Source organism: Oxyura jamaicensis, unplaced genomic scaffold (assembly GCF_011077185.1).
Source record: "Oxyura jamaicensis isolate SHBP4307 breed ruddy duck unplaced genomic scaffold, BPBGC_Ojam_1.0 oxyUn_random_OJ72145, whole genome shotgun sequence".
NCBI lineage: Eukaryota > Metazoa > Chordata > Aves > Anseriformes > Anatidae > Oxyura > Oxyura jamaicensis.
In genome coordinates this window covers 133,624-153,755 of record NW_023310890.1, presented here as the reverse complement: position 1 = coordinate 153,755, position 20,132 = coordinate 133,624, and the positions used below count along the sequence as shown (strand labels likewise).

Below are 20,132 nucleotides of genomic sequence, written 5' to 3'. Positions count from 1 at the left end.
CCCCGCCCCCCCCCCCCCCCCCCCCCCCCCCGCCCGGCCCCCCCCCCACATCCCCATGCCTGCAGCCACCTCCCCACTTAGTTTGCTCTCGCCTCCCCCCCTGCAGCTGGTGCCATATCATGAAGAGCCCTAAGATACAGGAAGTGGGGACACAAGTAAGCTCCCAAGCCAGCAGCTCTCATCAGGGTAACTTCCTCTGTACCCCTGGAAGGGGAGGGCCTCACCCCGCAGAGCCAGCAGCTCCTGGCAGCCCCATGGCTCAGCAGGTGAAGGCAGGGTTGGCTGCTGCTCGAGATCCCATCCTAAAGGTGAATTCAGGCCCCTGCACCACAGCCAAACACGAAGAGCACATTGCAAAGGGGTCAGGGTGCCGAGGAAGAGTTCTGCAGAGTTCTGCAGAAGTGAGCATGCAGGATGCCCCTGGACGCAGGGGAGGGCTGTGAGCTCTTGCCATGCCCTCCCAAGAACATGCAGGTGCACCAGCTGAAGCGTGCTGCTGAGAAGCCTGGCAAGCCCCATAAGGGTTTTCACTGCACCCCTGGGGCTGCCAGGGAGGCAGGGGAGAGCCCGCTATCCCTGCTTCCCCTCTGGCCCCTGCCACGACTATCACCCAGCCCTGTTGCCCATGGCTACAGCAGGGCTGTACTTACAAGCGAGAGAAAAAAGGCTCAGGCTAGAACTGGATTGAGGGTGCAGGAAGCCCATGCACTGCTAGCAAGCACTGGGGCAGGAGGCTATCGGTCTTTCCCCACACCAGAGACAAGTTTGGGATGAGTGCTGGCCACAACAGGTGGCCACAGGGGCAGCAGGACATATCTGCTCTCCTTCTGGAGAGGGGCAGCTGGCAGCAGTGCAGCTAATTTGGACTGCTTCAACCCCAATTTAGCCTGAAAAAAAAATAAATAGCAACCCAGGGCTCAGTTGTACAGATGTGAAGTGTTACATGTTTATTTTAGGGTTTATATCACAAGCCTTTTCAGAGACAAAGCTGATTGTGCCCACTGGGGCTCCAGGGGCCCGCTATGTCCTAACTTGAGCAGGCTGAAAAGGAATACTGTACCTTTCAGTAACATCCCATCAAGCTCAACACACAGTAGCTTTACACTCTCCATCCCACACCTTAAAAAGGAAAAGCCACCACCACAAGGCTAAACGAATGTATGCATGCTATTATTGTAAATGGAGCAGCTAAACCTTGGCAATTTGCTTTGTGTGGATTTTTTTCTTCCCAGTAAGTGCAGCACTTGAGCTCCCCCAAACCCAGCTTCCAATGGGTTTGTTCTAGCTTTAAATACATTAAACATCTCAACACAAGACTGTATTGAATTCAAGAACCTAAACATGAGCAACCCTGTTTCGCTATGAGCGTTTTGTAGAGAAGTGAAAAGGGGAGTTTCTTTTTTAAAAAGAAATCATAATACAGGGATGAAAGGGTTAAGAATGCAAGAATTCAGACATTCTGTGGAGGGTCTCTAAGATGTCCATAAAAAAGGAGCAAACAGATCCATACAACAGGAGACAGCAGGAGACAATAGGTTTTTGATCCCCCCCCCACCCCCACACACACTTTTTTGCTGGACTGCTGCTAGGTTACCGCTGCTCCCTTCTGGCCTGAGTTGGCAGGGCAGTACAGGGGCATAGAGGGAGCAGGTCACGACTCCTCATTGCCAGAATCATCGTCATCGTAACATTCAGCGTCCTCCTCCTCCTCCTCTTCATCATCAATGTCATCATCATACAAGTCGTCGTAAAGCAAATCTGAACTGTTGTCAGTGGAAGGCACTTTAGTTTTGATGCAGTACTCTGCCAGCGTAGTGGGGACCTTCACGCCATCCTTCTCTGCCTCGGCTTTGGTAGCCAAAACCTGTTTCCTGCAGGAGGAGGAGAGAGCAGCATGACTGGGACTGCACACTGGTGCAGCTCTGCCTCCCGGCCCTGCTCTCCTGGCAGCCCAGGGCCCAGGGAGCTGTTTTAGCCACCGCCCACGTCTGGCTGAAGCACCACAAGCAGCACCAGCAACAGATTTAATTCCCATAGCCCTGGGTTTGGGAGTACTCCAAGTTTGTTTGCGGCATCCACACTTCCAGCGACATATGAAGTCGGCTATTGCACCAGGCCCTGTACGAGCGGCCTGCCAGGGCTCAGAGCAAGGTTCGTTACATTAACTGCCCCACTGTAGAAGGGCTGTTCAGGGATTTCCCAAGACGACTTACCACCGCGGTTTCAGAGGTGGTATCCGCAGCCTCCCCCACCACCGAAGACCAGCCCGGCATGCCCCAACCTGGCATTCCCACGGGCATCTGGCACCGCTCGGCTCCCCCAGGGGAGCAGGCAGAGCTGTAACCCTGCTGCTGCCTGGGGCTGGCAGGACACAAGCGCTCCCCATCCCCCAGGGTGGGCTGTGAGCTGCCTCCTGCTCTGTTTGCGGAGCAAGGCCAGCTCTGCTGAAGCCAGCTGCCGGGGACAAAGATAGATAACCTCCAGCAAGGCTCTTCACCCGGCTCTGCTCTGCGTGCCCAGCTAGCCGAGTCAATGCAAATGTAGTTGGTATTTTGCCAAGCGAGTGTGACAGCAGCCACTCTGCAGTAGGGGCTGCTCATTTGTGGTTCCAAGCCACCCTGGCTCAAGTTCATATCATCTTCCAACAGCACCTGATGAACCATGAGTTTCCGAGCAAGGGACAGTCAAGACTGAACAGTGCTCCCAGCTTTGCAAACCCCCAAGCTTTGCAAACACTTGCCAAACCCTGCCGATATTCCTTCAAACTGGAGGGACAAGATTATGATTCATGAGTGCATTAAGCACAGAATTAGTAGGATGCAGTCAGTTTGAATCACATCCCAAGCAATGCAAGCAGTGCTCAAAGGCAAGTGGGGACTTCAAGTGGGATTTACTAGCAGCCAAGAGGTTTTGCGGAACATCATGCCAGATTAGTCTGAGAAAAGAACAATTCAAAGACAGATCAGCCTGGTCCTTCTGCTCCAGAAGTCTGCACCAATTCTGTGCTGAAAAATCTAGAGACCAGAAATCTGGACTTGGAATAAAACTGTAGAATTCATTTCTAAAGAAGCAACCAGAGTGAGAAGCTGGTTTCAGCAAGTTCTGCAATCAGTCTGTTTTGTAGGATTCGGAGCAGGAGACTGGTAGCACAGCATCACACAGAACAAAACTTACCTTATGATTTCCGCATACTCCTTGTCTTTTCCTTTACTGTCCCTCCATTTCCTGAACATGACTGACGCATCCACATTGGCAGGAGAGAATGTGTTGGGCTCATTAAGCAGAGAGATTACACTCAGTAAGATAGTCCTGAAAAAGGTAACCACAACAGCAGGGTCAGGGCTAAAGCATTCATGGATCTTTTTCCCCACGCGAGGCATCAGAAAAGCATCAGAATGCATTGTTTAAAGTCAAAACCTAAGCTAAGCACAACTGACCAACAGCTAGAGTGAAAGCGGGTATTTATGAACTTCAGTCCATGGCTGGCAGCGTGGGGAAGGTGATACAGTACAAACCTCAAGAATCTGACTACAGACAGCAACTTGCTTCAGAAAATCTACAGGGGAAAAGCTCTCTAGCACAAAGAAAGCTATTAAGGCGGTCCCAGCACCTCTCCAGGCTGGGCTGGGGAACACTTCTGGCTTGAAAGTGGTTTTGCACCAATTAACTACAGCCCAGAGAGTGCTCCAGCTGCCTTGCCCAGGGGATTCCCACAGACTGAGCTGCAGAGGCCTTTCCTTTGCTATCTGAAGCCAGAGCTTGTATTCTAACTAGAAAAGAAAACAAGTGTTGGGAGGGAACACAGAGCTGAGTGCACTCTGGCACCTGGCCCACCACTTCTGTTCACGTCCTTGTGACAGCAGTGACTAGCAGAGCTCAGCTCAGACTGACTCAGCTCATCCACACCTCCTGGGGATGGTGCAGGGTTGGAAACATGCTTGGTGAGCGTGCTCCTGGTGACATGCAGCTCCTCAGCAGCGAGACGGGCTCTTTGCCTGTCCCCCTGCAGAACAAGGAGGACCACAGCAACCCGAGGCCTGCTGATAGGGCTGCCCCTGCCCAACTGGAAGTCCAGAGGTTGGAGCTGTGGCCAGGTATATCCTCTCCTCAGCCCATGCACCTCTGGGGCTGTGGCAATGGGAAGACAACACAGATGTTTCCCAATATCCAGGCAAACTACCAAGCACCAGCAGGATTCAGTTACTGGTCCTCAGCAAAACCAGCATGAACCAGGCACATAAACCCTGCAGATGAACAGCTTTCCTGGGTTTCTAGCAACAGCAGCAAGCTAGCTAGGTACGCTCCTCCTCAAGCATTCAGTGAGGGCCACCACCACATCTCGCCCAGCCCCTTCTCCTGCATTTCCTACAACCCTCTGCACTCCAGAACTTCAACCCCTTGGCACTCACACTGCCACGACAAGCACAAAACTCAGCAGCAAGTCACGTCAGGCAGCTCTACACATGCAGCAACCTGGCTGCAGCTACCACAACATCTTCACCCTCCTGAGGTGCTCCTACTGGCAAAAGCTTTCAATGGAAATAGAAGGAAAGACCAGAGGCAAGTGATAGGTCCTGGAATACAGCTGTACGCAACAACTGCCCTGCAAAATTGATTAAAGGAGCCTAGGGCCCTCTCTGTCCTCACATTGATTTAGAGGTGCTCTCAGAGCGGTGTATGCTGAGCACATCTAACTGTGCATTTAACTGGCATACAGTGCCAGGAAATGCTTGGTCATTTGGATGCTTTGCTTCTTGAAAGATTTTGAAATGAAACGCTTACGTCTGGCCAGCCTGCTCAGCACGACTATCAGGAGAGCCTTCCACAATCTGCTTTCCAAAGGACATAATTCAGTAGGAAGAGAATGACAGCTCTGGAAAAAACTGCCTAGCCAGACTGGAATGATGGGCAGGAGAGTGCCCGTCTTCCACTTCTTCTCAAGGATTTATTCAAAGGCCTTTGATTCTTCCCAGGCAGGCTGTGAAGCCAGGAAGTTAGCTCCAGCAGCACTGCAGCACTTTGCTTAGACCGAGCAAAGCCCGGGGAAGGCCCAGGACAGGAATTAGTAGTTGGATTTAGCATCTGCTCTACCCATCTTACTTCAAACAAAGTGAAGAAAAGCAGATTTCTACTGCAGTGCCCCAGGCTCCAAAGTCAGCACAAAGCCACTTAAGCATACCACCAAGGCCAGCGGCCACAAGCAGTGAGGCTGCACTGCTCATCCCCAGCTAGGGCATTACCTCAGCTCCGGGAGTTTTGGTACCTCTGGAACTGCACACTGCTTTGATTCAAACTCTGCTACTGGGGGTAAACAAGGTACACTAACAAGAAGGGATCCCAGTGCATGGGACCCAACACCACCGACAAGTGACTCATGGGGACTGAAAACACCCTCAGCATCAATATATGAACTGCACCATCCTGGATACAGACTGACCTTCTGCAATATTCTTGCAGATCCGTTTCTCATTCAGGCCACACTATATTCAAGTTGTTTGCATGAAGAGCAGGGACTTCAAGCCTGCCTTGTGCTTTTGTGCATCCTTCCCTCCCCATTCTAGGAACAGTTACCTTGTCAGCTGCTCCCTATCAGCTGCCACACTACTTCTTTCAATGTTTACAGTGCCACTGTCTTCATCAGAGCAAGTCCCTCCAGATCCCTTTATCATCAGAGGAGAGAAGCCAGCAGAAGCTCGAGGAATCAGCTCTGTTAAGTGCCTTTTTGTCTTCATGAATCAACAGAAGGCTCAGAAACAGGTGAATTTCATCTAAACCCATGCAGACATCACGTAGACTGGTTGGGAGCCCCAACCACTGCATCCTGTTACATACCTTATTGAAAGATTTTTTTTATTCCAACTGCTATCCACATTGTAGCTTCTCAAAGCCATTTTCAGAGGTTTAGAGGTAGGTGGAGATTTCTTAGCACATTTTTATTCTCCAATATCAAGTAAAAGGTTTACCATTTAGCTGAAGTCAAATGTTAGATATGAACAGCTTGTCAAGCAACTCAATGCATTGTTGGCAGCTGAAAGAGCCAACAAAAGTCAGCATCCTCAGGAAGCAAAGCAGCAGTGAGGCCAGGCATCACCTCTCTTCACAAGGCATGGATGTAGTAGCATTTCAAACATTGTGCCGAGTGCACCTGCTGAATATTGAACACCGCAAAGGACATAGTGGAGCCACAGAGATATGGAGAAGGGCAGCCAAAATGATTAAAGATCCTCAGCTCCTAAGACCTGCCACCATTTCCTCAGCTTTATGGCCCTGGGGACACAAGGATAAGCAGCATTCTCTGCCACACAGATCATAGCTGCATTCCTCCACATCTTGCTGGATGTTTGCCATACCTACTTGTGGCTGACTCATCTTGCTCCCAGTGACAGGGAAGTCCATGTTAAAAAACTAAAAACAAATATGCTTGACACCTTTAGAGGTGGAAGCACAGGTGCTCTCCAAGCTGAATGATATCCCATCCTGCAGACACTTCAGCCGTGGTCAGCTGCAGTGAATTGCCAATACTCAGCAGTATTTACAAAATTTGGTAACTGAAGAGGTTACACATGCAGCTCATTACAACTGTGCTCCCCTTGTGCACCTCCAGTCCTGCTGCCTCCAATCTGACAAACTCTGGAGCCTTGCAAAGCCAGATGGGACCCCAGCGGGAAGCGTTTGTATGAGGCACTTAGCCCAACAGGTGGTGCTGGCAGTGGGCTAACATTTAAGGACAAGTTTTGTTGCCACTTGCCAACACATCCAAGGAATGTTTTCTCCCCAGACATCACCCCTAAGCCCAAAACGTTCTAAGAGAGTAAGCACCAAAAACCGCATCGTGGTAAGAAAAAGCAACAACCAGAACTGGCAAGATGAGTTTCACATCAAGCTTTTGGGGCTGTGTATAATGAAATAGTCAGAATGTGAGTGTGATCTAAGTAATTAATGCCCTTAGCTGCTTGTAAACTATGTTTAACTTGCTTGACATCTAGTCCTAACAACTGGAGGAGATATACTGTATTTTCATACATTTGATGTGGTTAATAGCCATGTGAGCAGAGGGACAACTCAACATAGCTCAGCAGTACACAGTTTAAAATATTATTTGAACTGTGTAAAAAAATCAAAAGCCAGTCTGGACTAGAACTTCAGAGAGAGCGCTTCATACTCACTTCTACTTGGGACAGATGGATTGGGTAACATTAAGCTTAAGCTTTTAAGGTAAGACTCCCAAATCTTTATAACTTCACACAACTCAGATGGACTGTTTCTCTCAAGCCTTTTTAACCTTGAAGTAGCATGCTCCAGGAGAGAATTTCAGTTATTATAATTTGCTGACTGTTACAAATCCTAGTTTGCTGCCACGTTAGTTCTAGTTCAGCACTTTGCAGTGTGTGTTACAATCCCATTCCAAGGGTCAATAATCCAATAAAACCCCCTTGCTAGATCTTTGCTTTGACAAAGGCTTTTTTTCAAATTAATTTAAGGAAGCCAAGTTAGATAAAAGCAGAGTCAAAGCATCAGAAAACCCTCTTCATATCTCTACGTTCCCCCACCTGGGTTGAAATCCCTAGCTGGATCTACCAGTGGAAAAAACTATTTAAACTAAGGAACCAACATCTAATAAATCACTCTGAAAACAAGCATAATTTTCATATGATACGCTAAAAATCTAGGGTCATATATTTTAACTTTGTTTGCATAATGAATCACATTAAGTAGTTATAACAGAAGTACCTGAGCTCAAGGTCCTTTCCCTATGTCACTCCTGCTGCACGGGTCAGTGATCTGCTATTTGATGTTTGTTCTGTGAGTTCTTTATTGGTAGCTTTATTGGTAGTATCTTGAAATTAGAATGAAATCCAGCTGATGTTTCAAAAATGGACATACTAGCCTTGAATGCTGCTGGTACTTAGTGATTGTTTGGTTTTGGCAGCAAAAGAACTACCTAGCTAACTGCTCAAGACACTACACTACACGACAGGAGATAGGGACAAGTATTAGAAGGCAAACTGCAGGTAGCACTATGCATAATTTTAATCCTACAGGGCCTGAATACTCAGAGATGTCCTTTTCCAATAGTTGGTATCTTAGAAGAGTTTGGATAACATGCCTTGGGAAAGGTTAAAACATTTGAGATCGCTTTAAGAACATGTAAACCTGTGAATATGGCAGAAGGCCCTACATCATTAACCCAGCATCAGGACAGAGCATGCCCCCAGTATCTTCAGACAGCTTGGTGAATCCAGTTCCTACCTGATTCAAGCTCTAAACCCCCCTAAAGTCTTTAATTCCCTTCCAAACCTTTTCCAAACACAGGCTTTAGTCTAGGAGAGAGATGACAGGTCTCTGAGGTCAGCTTTACACACCGCTGGCTCACACTGTTACCTGACGTTTTGGGTAGGGTTCCACCTCTCAGATGGCAGCTCTCCACTTTGTGGGTCATCTACAGGCGGGTGAAGAATTGAAATACATACATCTCCGTTCTGAAAGACAGAAAGCAAAATTGAGAACAGCCCGGCTCAATGTAAAGGTCTGAAGACTCAATTCTATCTCTGGCTATGTTTGAGCAGTTTTGCCTTGTTGATATGAAAAAAAACGTACAAGAACTGGAAACAGTTCTCAATCCTTCCTAGGTCTGCCATATTAATATGTTCAAAATCTTCCCTTAGTCTGCAAATTGAAATAAAACAATCTCAGGCCAAGATATTTTAGAGAATGTAGCAAAGCAACCAACAATAGTAGTAAAGTCACATAAAACTAAATCAGTCTTTAGACAGCACATACTGTCATCATGATGGAGATGAGCTTTAGTCACACGAGACCTAAAGTAGGGTTAATTTTTTTCTTCCCCAGTGGTAACTGAGTTAGCTACAAGAATCTTTAAATTCAGGGATGCAGCACTCTATCCTAGCTCAGGTATCAAAACAATGCTTCTCCTGGGATGCGCAGAGGTTGAACAGATGGTGCAAGGCAGGCTGAGGCTGCTCCCCGAAGACGTAGCTGTTTGAAATATCAGGTGAAAAAGCAGGAGATGCTCCCTGAAAGTTTCACAGAAAGTCCCTTCCAGCATGCAAGAGAGAATATTTTGGCAGCATATGGAAGCCATACAGCTACATAATCCTCAAGCTGTGTTTTACTCACCAGCCTTATAGCCTGAATATAGATTCAAAGTTTCATAATGCCTGCCATTTATAAACACTAAGAAAATTGCTTTTATAGGTTTCTATCAGCAACAGCACCCTGACACGATTACTCCATAGGGGTACTGTAGCAATGTTCACAGCTGATGTCCTCCAGCAAAGCCAACCCCAGGGGCTTGTGGCGTCCCAGTGCCACCCCGCAGGATGGGGTGAATGACAAGGCTGTCACTTGTCACCTTGATCTAAGGTACAGGTTGGTCAGAAGAACAAGAGAAACTGAGGATCAGCTTTGTAGGAGGCTGCAAACAGGCAGCTCCCCAAGCTCGGCTACATCCTGAGGAGCCTCCAATGCCGCTCTGCCCCTGGCAGCTGGAGCACAAAGCAGCGCTGCTCTCAGCCATACCATCCGTGCCTTTGAGCCCCAGGCAGCGATCCCAGCTACAGATAGCAGCAGCTCACCTGAGGAGCCTCCCAAACGTTTCAGCTCACCATGATTAACAATGACATTTGTTTTACAGTCAAATGAGATCCTACTTCAATAGTGGAGGCTTGTGATCGGTATCCAGGATTCAGCTACGCACTGAACCTGCCAGGTATGCTAAGTTAGCAAGCCGATGTCATTTTGAAGCAGCTTTTTGTCAAGAACATAACTACAAAGAGCAAAGTAGCACCTGGAGCTGCTGAATACCCAGGCATACACTTCTGTTGCTGGAACAGTTTGTCATAACAAGGCAGTTTTTTTTTTTTTGGGCTCCAAGAGACTTGCACAATCCATAAATATTTTTAATATCACTTTAAGGTGAAATTAACCTTACTAATGCTAAATTATGTCTATGGCCTATTCTGTATTTATTCGTAATTTCCCCTAGCCTACACGGTTTCTCCATTAAACATCTCCCAGGAAAACATAGTGCTGACCAAAAGAAAGCATTGTAGCACTCTAGGGAAGTCCCTCGTGTCATCAAGTAAGCAGCGCATGGACCAACAGATATTTTGCAATGTGAAAACAAAAAGGGAAATAAGGATGTTAGGTTTTGGTGTGGTTTTTGTTTGTTTGTTTGTTTGTTTGTTTTTGTTTTTGTTTTTTGTTGTTTTTTCCTCAACAATCAACATTACATCTTTGAGAATTCAAATAGGGCAGCACTGTGTTAGTCTGGAAGAGCGCAAGTGTCGTGGGGCTTGAGATCAGCATGAGATTTTAGGGATCTGGGTAGGCAAGGGGAGAGCTCATCCTACGTACATTTTTGAAAGACAGGAACAAGGAGGATGGTGTATTTATCTGCCAGAGGAAGAAAAAGCACAGGAACTAGCCTATACTTTATTATGACAGAACTGAAACGCCTTATTACCTCAAAAATAAAACTCCAGTACTAAATGTAGTTTTACCAAAATCCAGCTAGGTGACCCAAGCAAACTGGAGATGAGGAAAACACACAAGCACCTCGAGTCTCTGCTCAGAACTGGAACGTCAGCCTCAACCTCTCCATCTGGTCTCACCAGCAGATTCTGCACGCTGCTACTGTCTTTCATCTTCATTACACTGAAAGATATTTTTTCCCTCCTGACAAACCCTCAAACCTCAAGCCCTTTGCTGATTTATTCTCAGTTTCATTTGGAGTTATCCCAGTGCCTCATCTTCAATGCTTAAGTGTTTCCAAAACAGCCTGCAAGCTGCTTCAGATTCCCTCAGCTCCAAGAAATACTGCTATGAACACAAAGTACAAAGCTGAGAGCTGGAGTATTTGAACAGTAACCCCAAAATACACCCATCAAGTTTTGGGTTACTTTCTCCTCCTATCTTAAGTTGTTCCTAGAGCCAATTTTTCATCTTTCCCACTGGGACTGGGCCTTTCCAAGATTTGGTTTGTACATACCACTTTGGTAACCATTTCCCACTCACCTCCTGCATGAGAATTTCTGCATTCAGGAACAACCTCTACAGTATGGATCTGCAGTAAATTCTGAGATTTTCTTTATAGACCAAGCTCTCATGTAATTGAAAGAGAGCCTTGAAGAGAAACACCATCCTTGGCTACACGTTAGATTTGATGTCAAGCCCAAAGCTAAAGCCAGGAGACTATCAGATGGCTGATTTTAGGAAGTCCCTGGGCATAACAAGGCAATCCTCCCGAGCATCCAGTAATTAGAACGGATTATTACCCTGCTCTGCACTGAAGTTTGGACAGGTTTTTGGCCATTTCTGACTAGAACATCAGTGCAGTTTAATGTGACATGAAGTGCACTCATTCAAGATGGACATCCAGCAGCAGCAGCTTTCTAGGAAAAGGGCCTTCTGAGCCCAAGGCACCAAGTGAAGCCATCGTTTGTTTACAGTGAGGAAGTGACATTCCTGTTTTGAACAGGACCCAAAGGAAGCCTGCAGAAACTCAGAGACCTGTGACAAGGTGACAGAGCTGTACTAACAGGAACATTTGTGAAAAAAATGTTTAACCTCTAAAACTACTCCAAGCAGCAGTCCTAGCAGGCTGACACGTGGTTAGAATATTCTAAAGTTTAACAGGAACTTGACTGCCCTCCACTAAAAGCTTAAGTCAAATTTTAATCCAAAACAGGCCTTCAACTTTCAAATATAGCTTGTTGAAATTGGGTAGTTTTGAACTGATTGCACTAAGATTAGAAGCAACATTGCACCCATGAAATGAATTGCTCCTTCTCACTGTCTTTGCACCAGAGCTGTTGAAGTCTGTCTTGAGCTGCTGCTCTGTAACACAACAGCTCAGCTCAGCCAGGCTGATAAGCTAAAGATCACTTGATATACGAAAGCCCAGCAAGAAACACAGCCTAACCTATTTGTGGCACATGCAGAGCAATTTGTTCTATGCCCAAACAGTAGCACAGGAGCACAGCTTGGCCCTGCCAACCCCCATGCTCACGCAGTGCCAGGAGGCACCAGGCATCCTCAGCACAGCACTTCCCCATGCTTCCTTCACCCTGAGCCTCTCCAAGCAGCCTGTTCTCAGCATCAGAGATGACATTTTCAAGCTAGAGAGTGCTGCTTTCTGAAGAGCATTTGTATACAAACATTCCCCTTCAGGAGCTGCTACATACTCCTACCATGATCCAATTACAGATGCAACAGCCCATAGGTGTTACCCTTTGAACGTGACCCACACATGCACTGAACTAAGTGCTGCTCCAAGCTGGCCTGCGGACATTTAGCCCAGAGGTATCTGTTCAGTCTTCTCTGAAGAGCAACCAGGCTGCACAGGACTCCTGAAGCTGGACTCCAGCGCAGCTCTGGTTCTTTTGCAGTCAGAGTGCCCTGAGACCAAACCCCTTCATTCACAGATTGTTTCTTGTTTCCTCGTTATATCTTGTTGCATCACACAAAATTGTGGGATAAGCCAAAAACAAAGATGTACTTGAACAGCGTACAGACAAACACTAGTTGTAAAAGTATCACAGTAGGGTAACACAAAGACCAAACCAGCTTTCATCCAAGAATCCCCTAAAATTGCCAGCACTTGCAGTACAGTGTTTCAGCTGGAGCTACAGGCTGCAATTGCAGGTAGGGGAAAGGCTCCATCCCTGCCTGCAAGAACAGCTTTTCCTACAAATTTTAGGAATTAACTCTTGCTGAACCACAAACCTGACATTTAACACAAACAGCTTACCACTTTAGTTATGGCTAGAGATATGGAAGTATGGACAGTACTAAAGTTTAAGGAACTAGAAAGCCTTCTCACATGCCTAGGAAAACTTCTTTTTAAAACCTTACCTCATAAATGTTGGGGTGCCACATTTTGGTCAGGAATCTGAAGGTAGGTGGTGAATATGGATAGTCAATAGGAAACTTAATGTGAGCCTGCAAAAAGAAAAAAAAATATTTTAGTTAGGAAACAGAACAACAGGAGATCAGCAAGTTACCATCACAATGAAAAAGTGGAAAACAATTTCAAGTAAGGCCATTGAGCAGTTCGTTTTACATACCAGCGTCGATGTGGAACCACAGTACAACCCTACACAGTTTCTTATAAGCAGTCTTTGTCTTTGTAACTAAGCAAGAAAAAAATAATAATAATAATAATTAAAAAAAAAAACTAAATATCTGAGCCTTACCAGCCCAGGTCAGTCCTGAAAACAAGCCAAAAGGTGTTTGCCATGTCCTGATTCATGCAGCACTATCCAGCAACTGTTGTTCAACAGGGCAAAATAGATGTGAAAAGACAAAAAGATGTTTTCTTGCTGGGTTCAGAAGCAGGCTAAAACCATTTGCCATGATGAGAAGACCTGTTCTACATGTGCCAGTGCAAAAAATTTAATTTCATCTTTCCAGAGAGATTTGTTAAACACTTGCTTAACTGACACCCAGGGCTTTTTGCCTTTCTTGTGAGAATAAAACTGGTCTACCTGGGTTCTTAACATCATACTTCTTGCCACAACAAACACATCTGAATGCTGTTTGTGTCTGTTTAATAAATCCGTGCAACTCGATGAACCAAACACGGATGGGCCAGGACAGTGAGTGCTGCCTTTCCATACGCACGAGGTCAGCAGACGGTGGTGGGGCAAGACTGAGATGAGTCAGTTGTGCAGAGGCTGCAGAGATCCCAGCACTGAATATGACTGCTGTGCTGCCCTACCACTTGCAGCAGCTGGAAAAGCCAGCCAAGTAGGGAAAAAGGGCTGAACCTGGGCAGGTTAAGTGCCAGGAATGCTCCTCTCAGAAAATGGGGCTTATGCACCATGCTCTGGGCTGCGGAGCCGAAATCCTCCCCTCAGTGTTGCTCAGCCTGCCAGGACTCCCACCACCAGCCCCAGGTGGGATCTCTAGAGAAGCACCCAGCCCAGGAGGTGGTCGCTGACCTTGTTCACAGGACAAGGTATGGGAAGGTTTTGTCCCAGGTCCCAGAAACGTAAGCAGGCAGGCAAACAAATTCCATCACGAGTGATTAAGCAGTTGGCTACAGTTTTACTTACAGACTGGCATACGTCTTTGCATCGTAACCCAGCTTTTATTAGGCCAAAGTGCCAGGGAGCAAAGAACAGAAGGTTTTCTGTTCAACTTTATGAAACAAGCTGAGCAGCTCACATGGCTTTACGTGCTGCATGTCTGCTTGTGCTACTGGCGGCACGTGGGTATGTTACGGCAGCATCAGGTCCTTCCACCACAGGAATTTGCCCCAGCACGCTCACAAACAAACAATTCAGGATTTGCTTAAACAATCCTAGCCCTTGGTTTAAGGTCAGTTACGTGAGTGGCACTGCTCCAAGAAAGCAGGCAAACTCCTGTTATCACCATGCCATTGCAGAAATAAGCAGCTGCTGCAGTGAGACAATGCCTGGCTCCAAAATGTGTTGCCCAGGACTGGGAGCAGAGCAAAGATTTACCAAGGGCAGGGCAGATTTACTTCACCTTAAGAACTGCATCTCATAGCTGCAGACATCTTGGGACCAATGGGGTTTTCCCAAGCCCATTCCTGTGCTTACATGCAGTTTCAGGAGATCTAAGGCTTGAAACAGCCCAAGGACTGAGATTAAAAATACAAGAAACAACAAAACTCAGGATGGGGCTAGCTACAGGATTTCTTGGCAGGAGCTACATGCGTGTCTTCTACACAGGTATAGTTACTAGACAGCTAAAAAACCTTGCCAGCAGTGTATCAGCATCATCTTCACACCCCATATACACGGCTGGGGGCTGAGGAAGCAGGTCCCATCCCTCCCAACACAGCCCCTCTGCTCCCACATCCTGGGATGAAGCCCTCAGGGCTGGGTGAAGACCACTGGGAAAGTTGAGCCATCCAGCATCCATGGGCTCTGTGCACAACGGCCATGCAGAAGTTATAGGCCCTGGAAGATGGTTTCCAACTTCTAAATCCTGTTCTGTAGCCACAGCTCTGCAACAGAAAAGGGCAATCTGCCTGCCTGCAACAGCAAACATTAGAGAATTAATGAAAGTTGGTGTTTTGCCATGGGAAGGATGCCTCCCAAGCTCCGGCACCAGAAAATGCAACTGGAGAGAAGTTAGAGAAGTCTTTTCTGTTCATGCAGAAGCAGCCGAGAGCCAAGGTTGCCTGTAACCAGTTGCATGTTCGGAGGATTCACAGGGGCACACTACCTGTCAGTGAGCCTCTTCTAGCTAGCCTACATGTTTAGCACGTTGAGATGCTGTGCTGGAACAGAAAGCAAACAGAGCCTCTGTACAAAGCCTGATTTCAGAGCCACAAGCCCCTGAACTCGGAAACCCCACTTTACAAGCAAGGATTTTCTAAAAAGCACCACTTTCAGGTCTGTGCACTGAGATCATTCAGAAGTTGAAAAGCGAAACCAACTGCTTCCCCAGAGCATTATAAATAGGCCCTGGAGGTTTACTCTGCGTCTCTGCCGTAACACAAGTTATCACAGGAAGTTACATAGAACCACTCCGCACTCACTGAACGCTGTTTGAGTTTCTGGTGGGTTAAGTTAGCCAAGAAATTCCAAGACAAACTGCAACAAACTGCAAGACTGCTTGCACAGAATCGGCAACAGCCATGGTTACAAGTCAGGTTCCCCCCCACACACACACTAAAAGCCCAATTCTAAACATATTAAGGGGGGAAAATGGGACTGAAGTAGGTAATAACCATATTTTTAAAATAAAGCAGTAGCTCACAGTTCTCCCCCCTGCAGTTTCACCAAAGGCAAGTTCAGCTCTGAGCTGCTTCCCATGGCTGGCAAGCTCAGCCAGGGACTGCCATGTACTCAGAGTGGCAGAGCTGCAGGGCAGCTCGCTCCCAGCCTGCTTACAACCAGACAGATGAATTTAGGACTCCGGATTTACCTTGTTGCCATCCACACACACCTTCAAGCACCCAGCCGTTACTGCATTTACCTGTTTCACAACTCCAGCTGAGTTTAAACTAACCCTGATTTCAGCTGCTGTCTCACCATGGCTCTTTGACACCACAGAATGCCCTTGATATGGGGAACACAGACCAATCACCCACCCATTCCCCCTTCCCCAACTCATATGTATGGTCCCTAGAGGAAAAAAACAAGCAAACAAACAAACAAACAAACAAACAAACAAAAAAAAAAAAAAAAAAAAAAAAAAAAACACTAAGTTAAAACCATGAGCTCCCCTAGTTTTCCATTCAACAGGCCAGCCTGTCAGAAGATCCAGACTTTTGCAGGTATTTACAGCTACTGCACAAGAACTTCAACCCCCAAGTCGCAGCACACCACATTTTAAGATTACTGGGACATGCATTTCAGCTGTTTCCTGTTTTACTGCCTTGCTCCTTGGCATTGCCAATGGTGATCGCACTTCCGATTTCAGTTTCCTTCAGGCTCCAGCTTTGGTAAGTCACAGCCCTAGTGAAATCCATATATGCTGGAAAAATAAAATCCTACTTGATATCCATGTTATCAGCCTGAAAATGCAAAGCTAGTGTTTCTACCAGCCACTGAATTGAGCCCTGATAGTCATTATGAATAATTACTGCAGTGATTCTGAGTTTCCAGAAGTCTTGCCACATACTTGAAGCGACACTTATGTATTAATACCATCTCCCTCTTGGTGGGAAACACTAACACAAGCAGGATTCCCTCCTAAATTCAGCTGTCTAGAAATTCAGCATTTATGCCAACTTAGCTCTATATGAGATTTTGTAGTCTGACACTGACTTATTATACTCCTCTCATGCTGGGAAAACCCAGATGCCTTGTTTTTAAGGCAGCGATGGTAGGAACAGTGAATCCATCCTATCTGTCCTCTGCAGAGGAGCGACGGGAAGGGGATAAAACAGGGGGAGCACCCATTTCCTGGAAAGCCACCAGCGTCACAACAACTGACCTGATTTGGGGATATCAGGGGAAACAGCAGCTTGTTACAGTGGCCAATGGAAACTGCAGCTGCTTGATGTTTCTGACAGTGCCTGGTAAAGATAATTTTTATTTTATAACATCACCAGCTTAGCACACGGCTTATGAACATACGGCAACAATGGAAGTGAACATCCTCTGAAAACCCAACAAATTGAGATACAATGGAAGAGTTGGATATATATACATATATATATCTAGTGCTTTTTGGTAATGTTTTTGTGATGGTCTGCTCCAGCCAGCCCAGAGCCAAGCTCCTGCAGACAGCATGCAGCCCTTACCTCCTGCAGATCACCCCCGTGCCCAGGCAGGAGCTGCAGCCCTCGCAGGCAGCACAAGGTCTCTGTATTGAGTTTTGCCCACAGGCAGAACCAGGCTCCTCACTGCACACATCATGGCTTTCCATAGCTGCACTCCTAATGAATGTCTGCTGCCAGCACAGCACTACCTACACCGTGCATTTAACACAGGAGAAAGGCAACAAGAACAGGAACTACAGATCGCTACTGGGTTAAGTGTTAATATCTAATCCCACGAAACGCCCTTTATTGCTCCTAGCACATCGAGCATTTATACAATTCATCTAATGGATTTTCTTCTTCCATATTAAGCCTGGATTACTGCATGCAGCATTAAATACCATGTGCCAGAAAACATGTTTAGTGGAGGTTAGCAGTAAGTCCCACCAGCCTGTTTCACACATCAGTGAGGTTTCAAGCACCCCGCAATCGGTTCAGCTTCAGAACTGGAAAGGCAGCGCTGAAGCCAGCTACATTACATGCTCAATTATTAGATAAGGTAACAGCGACTGGAGGAGCAATGCTGCTATTTCAGCTCCAGATACTATAACTTAGGACCCAAGTAGTTCCTTGTGGTAGAGCTAGGCACTACCCTAGTGCTTTAGTCCTTGTTGTGGCATTATTTCCCTGCACTGTTGTATTGCTGTGTCGAAATTCATTGTGCTTTTAGAGAATTAGGACCACATCTCTGACCTAAGTTAGGAGGTCATAGACAAGGAGAATTAAGACTTTCAGTCCTGAAAGCTCCCTTGTTACTGCAATGGCCATATGGACATTAACAGCAGATACTTTATATTCCATATTACCTGAACTGTTTCACAGGGAATTTGAAATGCAAGAGACCTGAATGTGAAGAGTCAACTAGATCTCACAAAAAGGACATCAAGCTCCTAAACAAACAAAAAAATTAGAGCCACAAGTCAGTATGCCAAAGATGAGTCAAAGTGAGGTTAACTTACAAAATCAGACTGCTTGGGCAGGCAGAGCAGCCCATCCTTGCTTCACACAAGTTGTATCTTATTTATACTTCCTAATGTAGTTCTCTAGGGCATTACCAATAGCTGTAATTTTCAATGGAAGACTACTCAGATACAAAACAGATTTCCCTTTACCAAACCTTCTTTTAACAGTAAAATGATATTGATAAATTTCTGTAGTTGCATGCTCATGAAGCTGAGACTGAGTCACACAACCCAGAGCAAAGCAGCCAGCCTGTGATACTGTGAGAAACACTCTGTAGCCAATAACATAGGCTCAGGTGAGTATTTCAGTGAAGTAGTAATTTTATTCGCGATTGCAATAGCGGGCGTCCCACAAGCAGGAGCCCACCTACTAGTCACAAGGTATGGTTTATATACTTTATTTCTCGAGGACTGGGACCCTCCTCTGTTTCCCCACTGAATGGGTAATCCAGGTTCACGATCTATCCGGTGCTTCACAGACTCTTTAAGCTGGTAATGTTTCTTACAGTGATTTACCCCTAATTGTTCTAAGGAGTCTGGTTGTCTGCATTTTACAAGGTTGTCTGTTAAACCTTCTTATCACTGCAAGCATATCTCAATACCACATTCCTTCCCTCTAAACAATGTAACTCTGTGCAAAAACTACATTTTTGTTCCCACAAATCCCCCCTTTCCTTCTTTATAAATTGCTGATTTCTGCAAACCTTTTCTCTAAGGTGTAATTTGGTAGGTATCGTCCTCTTCTTCACTTTCTTTGCTTTCCATCTCCTCAAATATCATAACCTTATCTGAGTAAGGTGGAGGCTCCATGGCCATTTGTTTCAATAGTGCAGTTTCAATTACCCCTGGACTAGTCCTTTTATACAGGGGATAATGCAACAACCAATGGCTGTCAAAAATCCTGCTACTATGATCGAGGATGTAAATATGGACACTACCATCACTTTTGCCCTGGTTTTAGTTAGGATAGAGTTAATTTTCCTCCCAGTAGCTGGTAGGGTGCTATGTTTTGGATTTAGAATGAGACTAATGTTGATAACACCCTGATGTTTTACTTGTTGCAGAGCAGTGCTTACACTAAGCCAAGGACTTTTCAGCTCCTCGCTCTGTCCTGCCAGTAGGCAGGCTGGGGGTGCAACAGGAGCTGGGAGGGTATAGAGAGTCAGGTCGCTTAGAACGCAGAGAGTCTTCTGCTAGGTCTAGGTGTAGAGAAGACGAGGCCGGGAGATCAGAGGAGCAGGAGGATGAAGATGAAGATGTCGCAAAAACAGCAGTATCTAGCCGAAACCTATACGAGGGTGAGCTATGAGATGTGCGAAAAGATTTCAGTCGCTGTATAGGTGAGCAGCTTGTCACCTGGCTGCTCCGGTGCTGTGACACTGGAGCCAATAGCGTGGAATTAGAGGGCGGGGAAGCCAGGCGGCTGGGATCCCTTGCTAGAGATGCAGGCATTGACAAAGCATTGTGGGAAAGCATCGGAGATGGAAGGCTGCTGTATGGAGTCCTACACGACGAGTTGCAGAAGCTGCTGAGGGAGAAGGTGAATCGAGTCAGTTTGCAGAAGTAAAAGCCATCCAGCTGGCTTTAGATATTGCTGAACGAGAAAAGTGGCCAGTTCTCTACCTATACACTGATTCGTGGATGGTAGCAAATGCCCTTTGGGGGTGGTTACAGCAATGGAAACAGAACAACTGGCAGCGCAGGGGCAAACCCATCTGGGCTGCTGCATTGTGGCAAGATATTGCTGCCCGGGTAGAGAACCTGGTTGTAAAGGTACGCCATGTAGATGTCCATGTGCCCAAGAATCGGGCTACTGAAGAACATCAAAACAACCAGCAGGTGGATCAGGCTGCTAAGATTGAAGTGGCTCAGGTGGACCTGGACTGGCAACATAAGGGTGAATT

The 20,132-nt window shown here is 46.4% G+C and overlaps 1 protein-coding gene across 1 annotated transcript; it reads right to left on the bottom strand.

Annotated features, from left to right (window-relative positions):
• Positions 1–924: 924 nt before the first annotated feature.
• On the bottom strand, positions 925–13,030 carry LOC118159810 (ubiquitin-conjugating enzyme E2 R2-like). The gene is made up of 4 exons (XM_035314362.1): positions 12,877–13,030; positions 8,383–8,480; positions 3,175–3,309; positions 925–1,871 (listed from the first exon to the last, which is right to left on the bottom strand). The coding sequence occupies exons 1-4, from the start codon at positions 12,898–12,900 to the stop codon at positions 1,652–1,654; spliced, it is 477 nt and encodes a 158-aa protein (XP_035170253.1). The 5' UTR covers positions 12,901–13,030; the 3' UTR covers positions 925–1,651.
• Positions 13,031–20,132: the final 7,102 nt, after the last annotated feature.

Excerpts from the sequence above, each read along its gene's own strand:
- LOC118159810 (XM_035314362.1), bottom strand. The coding sequence starts at position 12,900 with ATGTGGCACCCCAACATTTATGAG. Across the intron at positions 8,481-12,876 it reads GGCACCCCAACATTTATGAG|AACGGAGATGTATGTATTTC; the intron begins GTAAGGTTTTAA and ends TCTGTCTTTCAG. Across the intron at positions 3,310-8,382 it reads AACCCTACCCAAAACGTCAG|GACTATCTTACTGAGTGTAA; the intron begins GTAACAGTGTGA and ends TACCTTTTTCAG.